General features: G+C 43.7%; 1 protein-coding gene and 1 long non-coding RNA gene across 2 annotated transcripts in view; both read left to right on the top strand.

The window, feature by feature from the left end:
* LOC126996308 (uncharacterized) overlaps window positions 1-9,537 on the top strand; it is a 25,910-nt gene extending 16,373 nt beyond the window's left edge. Inside the window, exon 3 of the long non-coding RNA XR_007751129.1 lies at window positions 9,483-9,537. This is a non-coding gene — a long non-coding RNA (uncharacterized LOC126996308). The remainder of the gene's footprint in view (window positions 1-9,482) is intronic.
* Window positions 9,538-15,777: 6,240 nt separating this feature from the next.
* LOC126996260 (G-protein coupled receptor GRL101-like) overlaps window positions 15,778-19,449 on the top strand; it is a 114,358-nt gene continuing 110,686 nt past the window's right edge. The window contains exon 1 of the mRNA XM_050856636.1: window positions 15,778-15,848. Within this exon, the coding sequence (XP_050712593.1) occupies window positions 15,778-15,848 (71 nt within the window). The remainder of the gene's footprint in view (window positions 15,849-19,449) is intronic.

Consider the following 19,449-nt stretch of genomic DNA (forward strand, 5'->3'; position numbering starts at 1 on the left):
ACCCAACGCTGCAGAGAGGCTTTGCCAGTGTCTTGGCCAGCCCGTGTGGTGCGCTGCCGCAAGGCAAGTATAGAGAGGTATAGTCACTCTCATAGAACGTGAAGAACCAAATTTTGAAGTGATCTTTTTTATTAGGACCTCTCGGATGTTTTTTATGTTATAAACTACTACAATAAAATAAAATAAGATGTGGATTTTTCGTTATATACCCTGTGAAGCAATTGTCGGTGAATAAAAAATATAAATAGAAATGTTCACGGCATCTCATCCTGGACGATGATTGGCGTCTGATAAGTCTCGCCCCTCCTCGAGAACATTCATTTTTCTGAGACCATTGTCAGACTCGCGCTCACCTCACGCCCCATCTGTGTGTGAGCGGCGAGTCTGACTTGAGTAAACAAATGCCGAAGTGAATGAAGGCGTCATGGCCTCTTACATTCGGCGGCGATTTTGACTATGTATATTTTTACTACCTCGGAGATACCACACACCATCAGAAGCAGAAAAGCATGCAGATTCAGGATCTGGGCTTATAAAAGTGATACGACGAAAACCAGCTGAGTACTAAGGAGTTGAAGGGAAATAAGTGCAAGAACATGTTTACTCCATCCTTCACTTAACTCTGATTTTCGTATGTGTAATTTTACATTATTGTTACAAATTTATGCTAGTGTGATGCAGAATTTTCTCAGGAAGATGATGGTGGTCTCAGTTTTTCGTAAAAATGAATGTTGGGGTCAGGAAACAGGGTGGGAGTGAGGTGTGTGAAGTCGTCGGTTAGGGCAGACAACGAGGATGGGGCGTGGCCAAGCATGAAGGCTATAGGAGTTGCCAACGAGTGATTTCCTCCCGCCTGTATGACGATACCTTCTCTATACTTGCCTTGCGCTGCCGATCCCGGAAGTGATGGGTCTCATCGGTATACCCGGTTTGTGTATCTTCGGTAGTCCTCGCATCTTTAGTGGTCTCGGTGTCTCCTCCAGAAGTCTTAATAACGATTTGCCTTTTTTCTGTTAATATCTTTCTGGCTTCTTTTTTGAATCTGTCGGCTTCTTTCTGTGCAAATCCGGATTGCATTTTCTCGTAGGTGCTTTCGTCGTCTAACAGCTCATTCATTTTTTCGATGTAGTCCGCTCTGTTTAGTATTACGACGCCGCCGCCTTTGTCTGCTTGAGTTATGAACAGATCGTCTCGCCTCTTGAGGTTTTCCAGTGCCTCTTTGAATCTCCTTGGAATGCTGCATTCATTGTTGGCCGAGGCTTGATAACATGCGATGACGCCTTGCTTGAATCCCTTATCTGCGTCCTTTTCTTTCCATTTGTAGCGTCCTTAGAACACAACATTGGCGTGAAGAGTGTCCGTCACGCCAATCTAAACACCGCCAGGAGCTCTAACCCTTTTGTTCCTGAACATAAAGTCACATAGCAGTAGAACGGGGTCAGCGATAACCTACGGGGCAGAAGCAAGGAAGGGAGAGCTTGTGATATGGACGAAAGGAATGGCCGAGGAAGGGAGAGCTTGTGATATGGACGAAGGAAATGGCCGAGGAAGGGAGAGCTTGTGATATGGACGAAGGGAATGGCCGAGGAAGGGAGATCTTGTGATATGGACGAAGGGAATGTCCAAGGAAGGGAGAACTTATGGTATGGTCGAAGGGAATGGTCAAGAAAAGGAGAACTTGTGATATGGACGAAGGAAATGGCCAAGGAAGAGAGAGCTTGTGATATACACGAAGGGAATGGCCAAGGAAGGGAGATCTTATGATATGGACGAAGGGAATGGTCGAGAAAGGACGAGATTGTGATATAGACGAAAGGAATGGCCAAGGAAGGGAGAGCTTGTGATATGGACGAAGGGAATGACCAAGGACGGGAGAGCTTGTGATATGGACGAAGAGAATGGCCAAGGAAAGGAGAGCTTATGATATGGACGAACAGAATGACCAAGGAAGGGAGAGCTTGTGATTTGGACGAAGGGAATGGACAAGGAAGGGAGAACTTGTGATATGGACGAAGGGAATGGCCAAGGAAGGGAGAGCTTGTGATATGGACGAATAGAATGGCCAAGGAAGGGAGAGCTTGTGATATGGACGAAGGGAATGGACAAGGAAGGGAGAGGTTATGATATTGACGAAGAGAATGACCCAGGAAGGAAGAGCTTGTGATATGGACGAAGGGAATGGACAAGGAAGGAAGAGCTTATGATATGGACGAAGGGAATGGACAAGGAAGGGAGAGCTTGTGATATGGACGAAGGGAATGGACAAGGAAGGGAGAGCTTGTGATATGGACGAAGGGACTTGCTGAGAAAGGGAGAGCTTGTAATATGGACAAAGGGAATGGCCGAGGAAGGGAGAGTTTATAATATGGACGAAGGGAATGACCAAGAAAGGGAGAGCTTGTGATATGGACGAAGAGAATGGCCAAGGAAGGAAGAGCTTGTGATATGGACGAAGGGATTGGCCGAGGAAGGGAGAGCTTGTGATATGGACAAAGGGAATGGCCGAGGAAGGGAGAGCTTGTAATATGGACGAAGGGAATGGCCGAGGAAGGAAGGGCTTGTAATATGAACGAAGGAAATGGCCAAGGAACGGAGAGCTTGTAATATGGAGGAAGGGAATGGCCGAGGAAGGGAGAGCTTGTGATGTGTAGGAAGAGAATGACCAAGGAAGGAAGTGTTAGATATGGACGAAGGAATGGCTGAGGAAGGAGGAATGACCAAGGAAGGAAGTGTTGTGATATGGACGAAAGGAATGGCTGAGGAAGGAGGAATGTCCAAGTAAGGTAGAGCTTGTTATATGGACGAAGGGAATGGCCGAGGAAGGGAGGAATGACCAAGGAAGGAAGTGCTTGTGATATGGACGAAGGGAATGGCCGAGGAAGGGAGAGCTTGTGATATGGACGAAGGGAACGGACAAGAGAGAGCTATAATAGTAAAGCTGACGACGAAGATCAGTAGAGCGATGCCAGAGAGGGAAGGAGAGCGAGAGAGCAGCTGCACATACTTTACTTACGCGATCATACACTCTGTCAAGCATGAAGTCGGCCATGCGATATCCTGATGAGCACTGAAAGGTAAAGGTGATGGCATACGGTACAGCTGCTACGCGTGACCTCTGTGCTGATCTCCGTCGCTTTGACTCTGATAATTAAAACTTTTGCTCTGCACTGGGCGAGAGTTTAAGACTTTGAAAGGAGGAAATACATAAATTAATAGTTGCCCAGAGCTTATTAATGAAAGGAGTGAAAGTTTAAATGAAGTGCTTATATTGAATACTGATGGGAGAAAACGCAGTAACGGGAATAAGTTGGACAAATTCAAGTTCAGGAAAGAAATGGGCAAAAACTGGTTCTCGGACAGAGTGGTGGATGATTGGAGCAAACTGAGTAGGCGTGTATAGTTGAGACAAACACAACTGAAACCTTTAAACGGAGACTAGGTGCATTTTTGGACTGGAAGGGACTTTGGTGAGCAACCCGTCCTCAGGAGCTGCCTTGTGTAGGACGTCTGTCCTTTTATGGTCCCCTTATATCCTTATGTCGTGAAGTTCTGATTATGGCAACCCGCCCAGCCAACGGAAAATAAATTACGGAGATACTTGGAGTGGAGCGCTCTTGGTTAACATCGTATTATCATGAATAGCAACCTGCCGCACCCCCTGAAGAGAGTAATCAACCATAAGGAATAATTGGCATCGAGAATTAGAAGAAGAAAAAGGAGGGAACTCTGAAGGTGGGAATACAGAAAAAAAATTGTTCCAGATCTTACGAGTAAAAAGAATGAAAGACTAAAGGTTTCGGCTAACTCCTCCACGTGAAAGTTGGACAGCAGAGTGATAAGCTTGAGTAAAACATCTGCAGTAAAGTTTTTGAGAAGCGTAGACAAGCTGGTAGCCCGTTCGTGCCTCCCTTCCGCTGCGTCGTAAGGAGTTAAATATGAGCGGCGAGCTGAGTAGAGTTTTGCGTGTGAGGCCGTGTACTGAGCCTGGCCAAGGAAGGGCTGAAGAAGGTGGGAACGTAGCAAAAGGGGCAGACATTCACGTGCTGCCGCTCCCCGCTGGCCAGAGGTAGTGAAACGTGGGGAGTAAATGCCGTAGAGTTTTACGCTCCGCTGATGTAGTGGTGGTGATGGAGGTTGTCTGCGCTGTCTTCTTCCGCTCCCTTTCTTTTTTTCTCTTTCTTTCCTTCTCTCTTCTTTTTTTTCTTTTTCTTTCTTTTTTCCTTTTCTTCCGTCTCTGCTTATCTGGTATTATTTTTCTTCCTCCTTTAGTATTTCTTTGACCTTTTTCTTCTTATTCTTCTAGCCTGTCTTTGTCTTGTTGTTGTGATGTTTGTTTCTATGTCTTTGTTCCGTCTGCATTGTTTTCTTTCTTTTTCTTTCTCTTTGTATGGTGTAAAAAAAATCCTCTGAATTTAAGCTTTCTTGGCTTTTTTCTTATCATTTTTTTCTTTTTTGTCTTTGTCTCTTTTTATTCCTGTTTCCCAGTCTGTTTGTTTATGTAGGTATGGAGTTTCTTTTGTTGACCTTCTTTCTTTTCTTCCTCTAATTCTCAAGCTAATTTTCCCTTAGAGTTGATTATTTTCCTCAGGGGGAGTTTTCTTTGTCTTCAGTATTTCATTGCCCTTTTATTTTTATATTTATTTGTCTATGTAAGTATGGATGTCCTCTCTTCTTCTCCTCCCTCCTTTTTCTTCTTCTAATTCTCGAAGTTAATTATCCTTTATGGTTGATTACTCTCTTCAGGGGGAGCGGCAGGTTGTTTTTCATGATAATACGATGTTTACCAAGAGCGATCCACTCCAACTATCTCCGTAATTTATTTTCCGTGGGCTGGGCGGCTTGCGAGAATTGTTTGCCCTAGATAGTGAAGTAATACTCTGCTCTCTAAAGGTTCGTTCCCGATTACCATTTCGTGCCGCTAGCTTATTATCAAACATTACCTTTTTTAGCTTCATATTCGTTGTCAGACCTTCATACTTTCATACCTTTTTCTTCTACCAAGTGATTATCAAACATTACCTTCCTCTGCTTCATTTATCTCTCTATCTATCTACTGATATCTGTCAATCTATCTTTTTATCTACCTATCTGTCTGTCTATCTATCTAACTCTATCAATATATCTGTTTAACTGTCTATCAGCCCATGTATCTATCTATTTATCCTTCCATTTATCTATCTATCTTTTGTTCGGTGCATATTTCTATCTCTGTATTTATCTATCTATCTTACCTTTCAGTCCTTCAAACTTTTATACCTTTTCGTGCTGCCAACTGATAAACAAACAGTACCTTCTTTTTCATATTCGACTTCAGACCTACATATTTTCACACCTTTTTGTGCCGCCAACTGATTATCAAACATTACCTTCTTTTTCATCATATTCGTTTTCATACCTTCCTACTTTCATTCCTTTTTGTGAAGCATCTTGATCATTCGTTGTAAGGTTTTCTCAGACTCACTTGGTAGTCCGTCTTTATGAACGCCTCGGCGCCTCAGTTCGCCTGTTTGAAAAGCCTCTCGTCGTAGAAGTTACTGGGGTTTTCATGGACTGTTTTGTGATCCCAATGATAGTTTTTTCAACTGGAAAACTACCCCTAAAAACTCGGTTACTCTTCTCTGTGGCCATGGAAAATAGTCACAATGGGAGCCCGATACGTTTGAATATATGGACATTTGTTATCGGCGAAGCTAAAGCTGATAAAGTATTAATTGTCTGTCCTGATTCCTATGGCTTCACGTCCTCCTCTCCTTTGTTGTAAAAAAAAGGACATTTAAACCTGCCGTGGATAACTTGGGAGGCATTGTATCGCCTAACTTAATCAAAACTTTCCTAATTGCAGTGTTCTCGATTTTCATATGGGGTTTAATGCTTACTTTGCTCTCTATTTCTCTGTCTATCGGTCTATATATCTTCAAACGCTTTTATGCACGGTTCATCTGCAGGCAACACGATGCCTCCTGAGTGCCTGCATGTTTGTTAAGCACCTCGCTCGTTTTTTTTCTTTCTCGCTGCCCCATTTGCTTGTTGTCTCTAGCTGCCTATCCTGTCTATTCTCTCTCTCTCTCTCTCTCTCTCTCTCTGTGTGTGTGTGTGTGTGTGTGTGTGTGTGTGTGTGTGTGTGTGTGTGTCACTTATCTCTCCTCTGTCGTTCTCACACTTTTCTTTCCTCTGTCGCTACCTCTATTTTCTCCGTCGTTCCCTCACTTGTCCATTCTCTGTCGCTGCCTCACTTTTCTGTTCTCTCTTGTTCCCTCACTTCTCTTGGACAAATTCAAGTTCAGGAAAGAAATGGGCAAAAAACTGGTTCTCGGACAGAGTGGTGATGATTGGAGCAAACTGAGTAGGCGTGGTATAGTTGAGGACAAACACAACTGAAACCTTTTAAACGGAGACTAGGTGCATTTTTTTGACCTGAAGGGACTTTCAGGTGAGCAACCCGTCCTTCAGGAGCTGCCTTGTGTAGGGACGTCTGTCCTTTTTATGGTCCCCTTTATATCCTTATGTCGTGGAAGTTCTGATTATGGCAACCCTGCCCAGCCAACGGAAAATAAATTACGGAGATACTTCTGAGAGGAGCGCTCTTGGTTAACATCGTATTATCATGAATAGCAACTCTGCCGCACCCCCCTGAAGAGAGAGTAATCAACCATAAGGAATAATTGGCATCGAGAATTAGAAGAAGAAAAGGAGGGTAACTTGAAGGGAATACAGAAAAAAATTGTTCCAGATCTTACGAGTAAAAAGAATGAAAGACTAAAGGTTTCGGGCTAACTCCTCCCACGTGAAAGTTGGACAGCAGAGTGGATAAGCTTGAGTAAACATCTGCAGTAAAGTTTTTGAGAAGCGCAGACAAGCTTTCGGTATTCAGCCTGTTCTGTGCCTCCCTTCCGCTGCGTGTCGTAAGTGAGTTAAATATGAGCGGCGAGCTGAGTAGAGTTTTGCGTGTGCAGAGGCCGTGTACTGAGCTTCGGCCAAGCGAAGGTTGGCTGAAGAAGGTGGGGAACGTAAGCAAAGGCAGACATTCACGTGCTGCCGCCCCCTGCTGGCCAGAGGTAGTGAAAACGTGGGGAGTAAAATGTTGTAGAGTTTTTACGCTCCGCTGATGGTAGTGGTGGTGGATGGAGGTTGTCTCGGCAGCTGTCTTCTTCCGCTCCCTTCTTTTTTTCTCTTTCTTCCTTCTCTTTTTTTTCTTTTCTTTCTTTTTTTTCCTTTTTCTTCCGTCTCTCTCTCTCTCTCTTTTTCCGGCTTCTCTCTCTGCTTATCTGGCATTATTATTTTCTTCCTCCTGCATTTCTTTTGACCTTTTTTCTATTCTTCTAGCCTTGTCTTTTGTCTTTGTTGTTGTGATGTTTGGTTTCTAAGGTCTTGTTCCGTCTGCATTGTTTTCTTTCTTTTCTTTTCTCTTTTGTATGGTGTAAAAAAAAAATCCTCTGAATTTAAGCTTTCTTATTTTTTTCTTATCATTTTTCTTTTTTGTTTTGTCTTTTTATTCTGCTTTTCTCTTTTTTTTGACCTTTTTTCTTCTTATTCTTCTAGCCTGTCTTTGTTGTCTTGTTGTTGTGGGATGTTTGTTTCTATGTCTCTTTTTGTTCCGTCTGCATTGTTTTCTTTCTTTTCTTTCTCTTTGTATGGTAAAAAATCCTGAATTTAAGCTTTTGGCTTTTTTTTCTTATCATTTTTTTTTGTCTTTGGTTCTTTTTATTCCTGTTTCCCAGTCTGTTTGTTTATGTAGGTATGGAGTTTCTTTTGTTGACCTTCTTTCTTTCTTCCTCTAATTCTCAAGCTAATTTTCCCTAGAGTTGATTATTTTCCTCAGGGGAGTTCTTTGTCTTCAGTATTTCATTGCCCTTTATTTTTATATTTATTTGTCTATGTAAGTATGGATGTCCTCTCTTCTTCTCCTCCTCCTTTTCTTCTTCTAATTCTCGAAGTTAATTATCCTTATGGTTGATTACTCTCTTCAGGGGGAGCGGCAGGTTGTTTTTCATGATAATACGATGTTTACCAAGAGCGATCCACTCCAACTATCTCCGTAATTTATTTTCAGTGGGCTGGGCGGCTTGCGAGAATTGTTTGCCCTAGATAGTGAAGTAATACTCTGCTCTCTAAAGGTTCGTTCCTGATTACCATTTCGTGCCGCTAGCTTATTATCAAACATTACCTTTTTTAGCTTCATATTCGTTGTCAGACCTTCATACTTTCATACCTTTTTCTTCTACCAAGTGATTATCAAACATTACCTTCCTCTGCTTCATTTATCTCTCTATCTATCTACTGATATCTGTCAATCTATCTTTTTATCTACCTATCTGTCTGTCTATCTATCTAACTCTATCAATATATCTGTTTAACTGTCTATCAGCCCATGTATCTATCTATTTATCCTTCCATTTATCTATCTATCTTTTGTTCGGTGCATATTTCTATCTCTGTATTTATCTATCTATCTTACCTTTCAGTCCTTCAAACTTTTATACCTTTTCGTGCTGCCAACTGATAAACAAACAGTACCTTCTTTTTTTCATATTCGACTTCAGACCTACATATTTTCACACCTTTTTGTGCCGCCAACTGATTATCAAACATTACCTTCTTTTTCATCATATTCGTTTTCATACCTTCCTACTTTCATTCCTTTTTGTGAAGCATCTTGATCATTCGTTGTAAGGTTTTCTCAGACTCACTTGGTAGTCCGTCTTTATGAACGCCTCGGCGCCTCAGTTCGCCTGTTTGAAAAGCCTCTCGTCGTAGAAGTTACTGGGGTTTTCATGGACTGTTTTGTGATCCCAATGATAGTTTTTTCAACTGGAAAACTACCCCTAAAAACTCGGTTACTCTTCTCTGTGGCCATGGAAAATAGTCACAATGGGAGCCCGATACGTTTGAATATATGGACATTTGTTATCGGCGAAGCTAAAGCTGATAAAGTATTAATTGTCTGTCCTGATTCCCATGGCTTCACACGTCCTCCCTCTCCTTTGTTGTAAAAAAAAGGACATTTAAACCTGCCGTGGATAACTTGGGAGGCATTGTATCGCCTAACTTAATCAAAACTTTCCTAATTGCAGTGTTCTCGATTTTCATATGGGGTTTAATGCTTACTTTGCTCTCTATTTCTCTGTCGATCGGTCTATATATCTTCAAACGCTTTTATGCACGGTTCATCTGCAGGCAACACGATGCCTCCTGAGTGCCTGCATGTTTGTTAAGCACCTCGCTCGTTTTTTTTCTTTCTCGCTGCCCCATTTGCTTGTTGTCTCTAGCTGCCTATCCTGTCTATTCTCTGTGTGTGTGTGTGTGTGTGTGTGTGTGTGTGTGTGTGTGTGTCACTTATCTCTCCTCTGTCGTTCTCACTTTTCTTTCCTCTGTCGCTACCTCTATTTTCTCCGTCGTTCCTCACTCTGTCCATTCTCTGTCGCTGCCTCACTTTTCTGTTCTCTTGTTCCCTCACTTCTCTGTTTTCTGCCGCCGCTCCTCAGATCACCGCAAGTGCTGGAAGGCGGAGTTTGAGTGCGACAACGGGCAGTGCATCAGGCCGGGCCGCGTGTGTGATATGACCTGCACTGCAAAGACAGGTCGGACGAGCGCCACTGTCTGCCAGGTGAGTAAGGGGAAGAGGGCGAGGGAAGGGGAGAGGTTGAAGAGACGGCCATTGGAGAAAAGGTGAGGGAGTGGACTTCAGGTTGTTAGGTGGTTGTTAGGTGATTGTTAGGTTGTTAGGTGGTTGTTAGAAGGGCTCAAGAGGAATAGCTATGAAGAACTCGGCTCGTTAAAGAAGGGAGAAGTAAAGGAATAAGTGAATGGGAAAGTAAGGGAAGGGGCTGAGACGGGCTTTAGACAAAGGTAGAACTGTCAGGTTGTTATGTGACTTGGGAAGGGCTCCAGGGGTATGGCTACGGATAACTCGGCTCAATAAAGAAGGAAAAAAGTATAAAAATAAGTTTAGTGAATAGAGAAGTGAAGGAAGAGGCTGAGACGGTGACTGGACGAAAGGGATATCAGGTCGTTAGGAGACTTTGGAAGGGACCAAGAGGGACAACTATGGAGAACACGACACGGTAAAGAAAGAAAAAAAGGTGTTCAAATGAGTTCACTGAAAATAAAAGGGAGAAAACGGAGTGTTGAGGCAAGAGTTCAAGGTTGATGACGCGTCAGGTTGCTAGCGAAGATTTATAGATTGGATACGTTCTGCAGTGTCGGCTATAGAGAATTAAGTCGTTAGAAAATGAAAAAAAAAAAAAAAAGAGTTCACTCAGAGGAAGGGTGAGGGAACGGAGGGTTGAGGCAAGAGTTGAAGGTTGATATTACGTCAGACTTTTATTGAAGATTAATTGTTTTGGATACGTTCTGAAGTGGGCTATAGAGAATGTAATTCGTTGGAAAATGGAAAAAAAAATAGGAGTTCACTAAGAGGAATGGTGAGGGAACGAAGTGTTGAGGCAAGAGTTGAAGGTTGATATTACGTTAGAATGTTAGTGAAGATTGAAGGATTAGAAATGCTATGCAGTTTTGATTATAAAGAATGTAACTCGTTGAAAAATAGAAAGAACATAAAAAATGAAATAGTTAAGTGGAGGGACACATCGACAAGTTGATAGATAGATAGATAGACAGATAGATAGATAGAGATAAAGAGAGAGAGTGAGTAGATAGATAGATAGATAAAGAGAGAGCGATATAAATTGCCTGGATATTAATTTGGGGGTCGAAAATTTCATCAGTGACAAGCATATTACATAGCGCGGCTCGTTAGACAAGGAGGATGAGAAAACAAGTCGATTCAGGGAAGAAAATGGTAACAAGAGTGGAGGGAAAGAAAGAAGGAAAAAGAAACAGAATTGAATGGAAGGAATTTGAGAGAAGCAGGGAGGATTAGAGGAAAGGGAGAAGGAGGAGGAGGAGGGAAGAGGGGGAAGAGTCAAACCCCCCACTCACACTATGAATGGAAGAGAGGAAGGGAAGAAAGGAGGAAGAGGAAATTGAGAACCGAATAGAAGGAGGAAAGAGAAGTAGGAACAGTGAAAGGAGGATAAAGGAAGATGGAAGAAGAGGAAGGCAGGAGGAAAAGAAAGAAGGAAAAGGAAAGGAGGAGTTAAGGAAGAATGAATTGAAAGAAGAAAGAGAAGTAGGAACCGTGGAAGGAGATCAAGAGAGAGAGAGAGAGAGAGAGAGAGAGAGAGAGAGAGAGAGAGAGAGAGAGAGAGAGAGAGAGAGAGAGAGAGAGAGAGAGAGAGAGAGAGAGAGAGAGAGAGAGAGAGAGAGAGAGAGAGAGAGAGAAAAGAGGAGGCAAGAAGAATTATTCCTCCCTCTGTAACTCAGCAGGCATCAGAAGGGAAAGAAAGAAGGAAAAGGAAAATGAGAACAAATGGAAGGAAGAAAGAGAAGTGGGACCCGTGAAAGGCAGGGAAGAGAAGATGGAGGAAGAGGAGGATAGAAGAAGGAGAATTATACCTCCCGCTCTTACCCTTCAGGCCTGAGGGAAAGAATGAAGGGAAAGGAAACTGAGAAATGAAAGGAAGAAAAGAGGAGGAGGAACAGTGAAAGGAGAATAAGAAGAGATGAAGGAAGAGGAATGCAGGAGGGGAAGAAAAAGGAAAAGGAAAATGAGGAGAGAATGGAAGGAAGAAAGAGATGTAGGAATCGCGAAAGAAGGAAAAGAGAAGAGGAAGAAGAGGAGAGAAGAGGAGGATGAACACAAAGAAACACAAAGGAAGAACAAACAACAGCAGACCTGCTGGTCCTTACGAGGCTGTTTGTGACAAGCTACACTAACTATCTAATCAAAGGTGGAAGATGAAGGACAGCAAAGGCGAAGGCTCCTCCCCACCCCCCCCATCCCTCCAGCCAAAGGTGGCAGGAAAGGAAAGAGAACCATGCAGCAGCATGGAAAAACTGCATGGAAATTATGTAGGAAAGAGGAAAGAACTACCATTACTGCTACCACTAACCGGGCGATAAAAGCGGACAAGGACACCAGTATTCGAAAGAACTCAACGTTATTACGACAATGAGTAATATCTTAGCTGCTGGTTGGATTCAAAATACTTGTCTAATCTATTCTTGAAGGCCGTAACTGTTGTACTATCAATGACCTCACAGGGTAGAGAGTTCCAAACATTAACAACTCGATTGAAGAAGTGCTTAGCTTCGTGCGACGAGAATCTTTTATCACTTATCTTCAAATTGTGATTTCTTCTTGTTCTATTTGATCGATCAATTGTAAAGTAATCTTCCGCATTAATATCACTGAATCCTTTAAACATTTTAAACACTTCTATTAGATCGCCTTGCATTCTTCGTTTTGAATGGCTGAATAAATTTACTTCTTTAAGCCTTTGTTGATATGATAAATTTCTCAACCTAGGAATCATTTTTGTTACTCTTCGTTGAACCCGTTCCAACTTTTCTATGTCTATTCTGTAATAGGGAGACCAAAACTGTACACAGTACTCTAGACGGGGTCGAACCAATGAATTATTCAGTTTTAATATTACTTTTTCCGATTTATTATTAAAGACTCGTCCAGTGAAGCCAATCAGTTTGTTTGCAGTTTTAACTACCTCTGAACAATGCTGACCGGGCTTTAAATCGCTTGATATAGTGATTCCAAGATCCTTTTCTTTACTTACTGCAGAAAGTTGTTGGCCACTCATTATGTCCCGAACGCGATTGTTATTTTTTCCGATGTGCAACACTTTACATTTGTCAACGTTAAATTTCATTTGCCATTGATTGGCCCAACGTGCAAGTCGATTTAGATCTGATTGTAAAGCTTCTTCGTCGAGTGTCGCAGTTACTTTACCAGCAATTTTTGTGTCATCAGCAAATTTTGATACTTTGCAAGTGAGCCCATCATCGATATCATTAACGTATATTAAGAAGAGCATGGGGCCAAGCACTGATCCTTGAGGTACGCCGCTTCTGACGTCGAGCCAGTTAGATGTAACACCGTTTAGAACTACTCTCTGTTTCCACTCAGAGAGCCAGTCCACAAGCCAATTGTGAATGTTACCCGAGATACCGTGCGCCAATAGTTTGCTGAGCAATCGTTGGTGGGGTCCTTATGAAATGCCTTTTGAAAATCCAGATATATGATATCTACTGATCTGCTTTCATCGAACACCTCAAAAATATAATGAAAAAAATCAAGTAAGTTAGTTAAACACGAACGTTTACTACGGAAGCCATGTTGCGAAATGTTTATTATATTATTTTCTTCGAAGAATTTCACCATATTGTCGCGAATGATAATCTCCATTAACTAACAAACAATAGATGTCAGGCTAATTGGTCGATAGTTTCCTGGATGAAACTTGTCCCCCTTTTTGAAAACTGGTGTGACATTTGCTAGTTTCCAATCCGACGGAACTTTTCCAGCTGTTAAAGATTTATTGAATATGATGGAGAGCGGTTAACAAATTTGATGTTTGATTTCTTTTAAGACCCTAGGGGTAATTTTGTCTGGACCAGGAGCTTTGCTTACTTTAATCTTTTCAATTGTGCGTAAAATGTCACTTTCTACGATGAGCACGCCACTTAACATCTTTTCGGTCCTTCTAACCTCCGGCGGTTGAGGTGATAAACAATCTTCGTCGGTAAATACGGATGCGAAAAAGTTATTTAGGATTGTACCCATTTCATTTTCATCGTTCGTGTGGATACCATTTTCATTAGGTAGCGGTCCGATACCACAAGTGAGTGACTTTTTATTATTTACATAGCTAAAAAATTCTTTAGGACTAGATTTACTTGTTTCCGCTTTATATTCTTCAAGATTTTTCTTGCTTCTTTTTATTAATTTCTTGGTGTCGCGGTGAACTCTGTCCAACTCTAGTTTGTCAGCCTCACTCTGAGTTAATATGTATCTACTATATACGCGTTTTTTAAGAGATAGGCTATTTTGAATTTCGTTATTCCACCATTTGGCTTTTTTCTTAAAAGCTGAACGTCTGTTACGATAGGCTACGCATATGCTTATGGCATTGTTCAATATTGCGGTGAAGGCCTCCCAAGAACTATCAATATCTGTTTCCGCCGAGATTTTAGTCCTGTCAGCATTATTTATAATTGATCGTAGTCTTACGAAATTCGCTCTCTGATAATCAGGCACCTTTTCTTTACTAGGAGTTACTTTACTTTCTTTCATATTGATGCTGAATGTGATTGTTCGGTGAACGCCAGAATTAAAAATTGGACCAACATTTACTTCGTTAACTAGATCAGCTGTCGTTGAAAAGATCAGGTCAAGTATATTATTTTCCCGAGTCGGTTCTTAAACGTGTTGATGTAAATCACTTTCTAGTAAATTTTGTGTACAGGTCGAGCCCTGTATGACGGTTCAACGGTTCACCCCATCTTTTCACTGGCAAGTTAAAGTCCCCAACAATTACTGCCTCGCAGCTGCTACTTGTTTCTAATAATAATTCACTTAATGCGTGGTCGATATCAAGAGTCTGCCTTGGCGGTCTGTAGATAAGTCCAATTACTATTTTACGAGATTTATTTTTAATTTCAATGAAGACCGTGTCTACATTGGTTATAATATCTGTTTTCACGGATACTGGATGGAGAGAGTTGTGGATATAAAAGATAACGCCTCCACCCCGTCTGGTCTCTCTTTCATGACTAAAGATGGTATAACCCGGTAATCTATATTTCGCAATGAAATCTCTATTTGAAGTGTCTATCCAAGATTCTGTGACTCCGATGATGTGATAATGATTTGTAGCTGCGAGGACTTCTAAGTCTTCAAATTTGTTACGTAGGCTACGAGCGTTTACATAGCAAGCTTTAATGTGATTCGAGTCTGGGGTTTCACGGGTTAAGTGCTCCCTTACGGTGGAGCTGCTGGTGTTCTCGCCTCCGCGTATTTTGGCTTTCGAAGAGCCACTTGGTCACAGAGCAGCCTCCCGAAACGGGCTGCTCCAACAGGGTTTAAGTGGATGCCATCAGGAAGGAACAAGTCTGAATCGTAGTAAAAACTGTTCCACAAGTTAGCAAACTGGACGTTTTCTTGTGAGCAAAGTGACTGAGGTCTGTTGTTTGTGCTGAAGGCCTAACTGTAAAAGCTAGACTCGGCACCGACTGATGTTACTGGCATCCGTTTTACGTTTATACTGCTTGATCATGCGGCGGTATTTCTCAAGCAGTTCTTCAGAACGGGTTGTCTTTACGTCATTTGTCCCCGCGTGAATGACAAAGAGGGTGTTTCGGTCGTCATTTCTCGTGACATCATCGCACGCTGCGATGATGTCGTCCAGTCTGGCACCTGGATAGCAGTAACGTTTTCTGCGGCCGTTTGATGAAAGACCACAGAACTCAACCAGCTGGCCACGCACCATGGAGTCCCCAACTAGGCGAGTCTCAAACTCATCCTCCATGGTGTTTGCCAGCACCTGGAACCTATTGAAGGTAGTGGGGGTCAGTAAATCCTTGGTTGCCTACTTCGGTTTGGCTCCATTCCTCACAGCTTGGAACCCGACATCCTGTGAAGCAGGAAGAGAAGCGTTAAGTGGGGTAGGCTTGAAGTTGTCCTGTGAGGCAGGCTGGGAGTTAGCCTATGAGGCAGAATGGGGGTTAGCCTGTGAGGCAGGCTGGGGGTCAGCCTGTGAGGCAGGCTGGCGGTTGTCCTGTGAGGCAGGCTGTGGGTTAGCCTGTGAGGCAGGCTGGGGGTTAGCCTGTGAGGCAGGCTGGCGGTTAGCCTGTGAGGCAGGCTGGGGGTTAGCCTGTGAGGCAGGAGGAGGAGGAGGAGGAGGAGGAGGAGGAGGACTAAACATGGTTGACAGGGTTGAGTGTGTGTTAGGTTGCCAGGAGAAGGTGAAGATGGAAAGAATTCATATAAACAGGTATAAGGTACGTGACCCAGTTTGGTGCAGTGAACGTGACCCAGTTTGGTGCAGTGAACGTGACCCAGTTTAACAGAGCACGTGCCCCGCGAAGGTGTCTGTCTCTGTCTGTCTGTCTGTGTCTTCTGTCTATCTGTGTCTGTCTCTCTCTCTCTCTCTCTCTCTCTCTCTCTCTCTCTAAATGGGTTTCAGCATATTTCAGGTAGGTGGTCTCTATCTCTTTCCCAAAACTAACAACAGGGAAGCACACATAGCCTTTAAGAATGTACTAGCTGAAAAGAAGTCGAAAGGATGGTTAATATGGGTACACACTCGCCTTCCTCCGATATAGAAGCATACTAAGAACCTCTAAGAATGGGGTGTATAGCTGTATAGAGGGTAAAGAGGTGATCTGTATGGGTAGTGTCTAAACGGTAGGTCCCACGGTAGGCTTGAGGAAGGGAATGGATACAAATATCACCTGTTTATATGACCTTACCTGTAATTAAGATTTGTATGGATGGATGATAGTTTTTTTTTTTTGTGTGTTTTAAGACGTAGCTACTCTCTCTCTCCTTTTCAAAACTAACGACAGGGAAGCATACAGAACCTTTAAAAATGCTCTGTAGTTGAAAAGAAGTGGAAAAATATGGTAATTATTGGTAGGCTTTCTCCCTCCTTCCGAGAAAAGCGAAACAGAACCATTCTAACAACCTTTCAAAACACCAATAAATATATAGATAAATAAATCCGGGTTTGTAAAGAGCGACGCACACCCGCTTAGAAAGGCTACGAGTTAATAAGGAACGAGTCGAAGAAGGTCAATGAAAAGGAGATATACAGGAAGAAAAAAAAAAGTGTATAGCTCTATGGAAGTGAAAAAGATGGTCTGTACTGATAGTCTTCTACCTCTTAAATTCCGTCGCGATGATGCCTCTCTTTCTATCTTCTATCGATATTTCAACGCTGACTGCTCTTCTGAACTTGCTAACTGCATGCCTCCCCTCCCTCCCGCGGCACCGCTGCACACGACTTTCTACTCATGTTGATCCCTATACTGTCTAAACCCCTTATGCAAGAGTTAACCAGCATCTTCACTCTTTCATCCCTCACGCTGGTAAACTCTGGAACAATCTTCCTTCATCTGTATTTCCTCCTGCCTACGACTCTCTTTCGGCCACCTCTTTTGATTCTTTTTTAGGAGCAGCGAGTAGCGGGCTTTTTTTTATTATTGTTTTTTTTTTGTGCCCTTGAGCTGTCTCCTTTGTTGTAAAAAAAAAAAAAAAGTATAGGTAATCTCTTTCCTTCCTTCCAAGAATTACCGCCAACGTGTACCCAGAACCTTTCAGAGTGTAGACATAGCCAGATGGAAAGGTTATATAATGCTGACGCTGATGGGATTTCTTTTGACAGGGGACTTTGCCGTGTGTGGGTCCGGTTAACGTTTCTTTGCCGTGTGTAGGTCCGGTTAACGTTACTCTGCCGTGTGTAGGTCCGGTTAACGTTACTTTGCCGTGTGTGGGTCCGGTTAACGTTACTTTGCCGTGTGTAGGTCCGGTTAACGTTACTTTGCCGTGTGTAGGTCCGGTTAACGTTACTTTGCCGTGTGTAGGTCCGGTTAACGTTACTCTGCCGTGTGTAGGTCCGGTTAACGTTACTCTGCCGTGTGTAGGTCCGCTTAACGTTACTTTGCCGTGTGTGGGTCCGCTTAACGTTACTCTGCCGTGTGTAGGTCCGGTTAACGTTACTCTGCCGTGTGTAGGTCCGGTTAACGTTACTTTGCCGTGTGTAGGTCCGGTTAACGTTACTCTGCCGTGTGTAGGTCCGCTTAACGTTACTTTGCCGTGTGTGGGTCCGCTTAACGTTACTTTGCCGTGTGTGGGTCCGCTTAACGTTACTCTGCCGTGTGTGGGTCCGCTTAACGTTACTTTGCCGTGTGTGGGTCCGCTTAACGTTACTTTGCCGTGTGTGGGTCCGGTTAACGTTACTTTGCCGTGTGTAGGTCCGGTTAACGTTACTCTGCCGTGTGTAGGTCCGCTTAACGTTACTTTGCCGTGTGTAGGTCCGGTTAACGTTACTCTGCCGTGTGTAGGTCCGCTTAACGTTACTTTGCCGTGTGTAGGTCCGGTTAACGTTACTCTGCCGTGTGTAGGTCCGCTTAACGTTACTTTGCCGTGTTTGGGTCCGCTTAACGTTACTTTGCCGAGTGTAGGTCCGGTTAACGTTACTTTGCCATGTGTAGGTCCGGTTAACGTTACTTTGCCGTGTGTGGGTCCGGTTAACGTTACTTTGCCGTGTGTTGGTCCGGTTAACGTTACTTTGCCATGTGTAGGTCCGGTTAACGTTACTTTGCCATGTGTAGGTCCGGTTAACGTTACTTTGCCGTGTGTGGGTCCGGTTAACGTTACTTTGCCGTGTGTGGGTCCGGTTAACGTTACTTTGCCGTGTGTGGGTCCGGTTAACGTTATTTTGCCGTGTGTGGGTCCGGTTAACGTTACTTTGCCGTGTGTGGGTCCGCTTAACGTTGCTCTGCCGTGTGTGGGTCCGCTTAACGTTACTTTGCCGTGTGTGGGTCCGGTTAACGTTACTTTGCCGTGTGTAGGTCCGGTTAACGTTATTTTGCCGTGTGTGGGTCCGGTTAACGTTACTTTGCCGTGTGTGGGTCCGCTTAACGTTGCTCTGCCGTGTGTGGGTCCGCTTAACGTTGCTCTGCCGTGTGTAGGTCCGGTTAACGTTACTTTGCCGTGTGTAGGTCCGGTTAACGTTACTTTGCCGTGTGTAGGTCCGGTTAACGTTACTTTGCCGTGTGTAGGTCCGGTTAACGTTACTCTGCCGTGTGTAGGTCCGGTTAACGTTACTCTGCCGTGTGTAGGTCCGGTTAACGTTACTTTGCCGTATGTGGGTCCGGTTAACGTTACTTTGCCGTGTGTGGGTCTGGTTAACGTTACTCTGCCGTGTGTAGGTCCGGTTAACGTTACTTTGCCGTATGTGGGTCCGGTTAACGTTACTTTGCCGTGTGTGGGTCCGGTTAACGTTACTTTGGCGTGTGTGGGTCCGGTTAACGTTACTTTGCCGTGGGTCCGGTTAACGTTACTTTGCCGTGTGGGTCCGGTTAACGTTACTTTGCCGTATGTGGGTCCGGTTAACGTTACTTTGCCGTGTGTGGGTCCGGTTAACGTTACTTTGTCGTGTGTGGGTCCGGTTAACGTTACTTTGCCGTGTGTGGGTCCGGTTAACGTTACTTTGCCGTGTGTGGGTCCGGTTAACGTTACTTTGCCGTGTGTGGGTCCGGTTAACGTTACTTTGCCGTGTGTGGGTCCGGTTAACGTTACTTTGCCGTGTGTGGGTCCGGTTAACGCTGTTGGTGACTATTTCCAGGTGACTTTGCCGTGTGTGGGTCCGGTTCGCGCGTCCACCGGTACTACTGGTGTGACGGCTGGCCCCACTGCTCCGACAACCACGCCGATGAGCTGAACTGTGAGTACCGGGGAGAGGGGAAAGGGGAAGGAGGAAGGGAAGGTAGGAGAGTTGGGAGGAGAAAGGGAAGGGAAATGAAAGGGAGAAAGGATGGGAAGAGAGGGGAGGGGGGAAATAAGGGGAAGGGAGGAGAAGGAGAAAGGAA

Source organism: Eriocheir sinensis, chromosome 9 (assembly GCF_024679095.1).
Source record: "Eriocheir sinensis breed Jianghai 21 chromosome 9, ASM2467909v1, whole genome shotgun sequence".
Lineage (NCBI taxonomy): Eukaryota > Metazoa > Arthropoda > Malacostraca > Decapoda > Varunidae > Eriocheir > Eriocheir sinensis.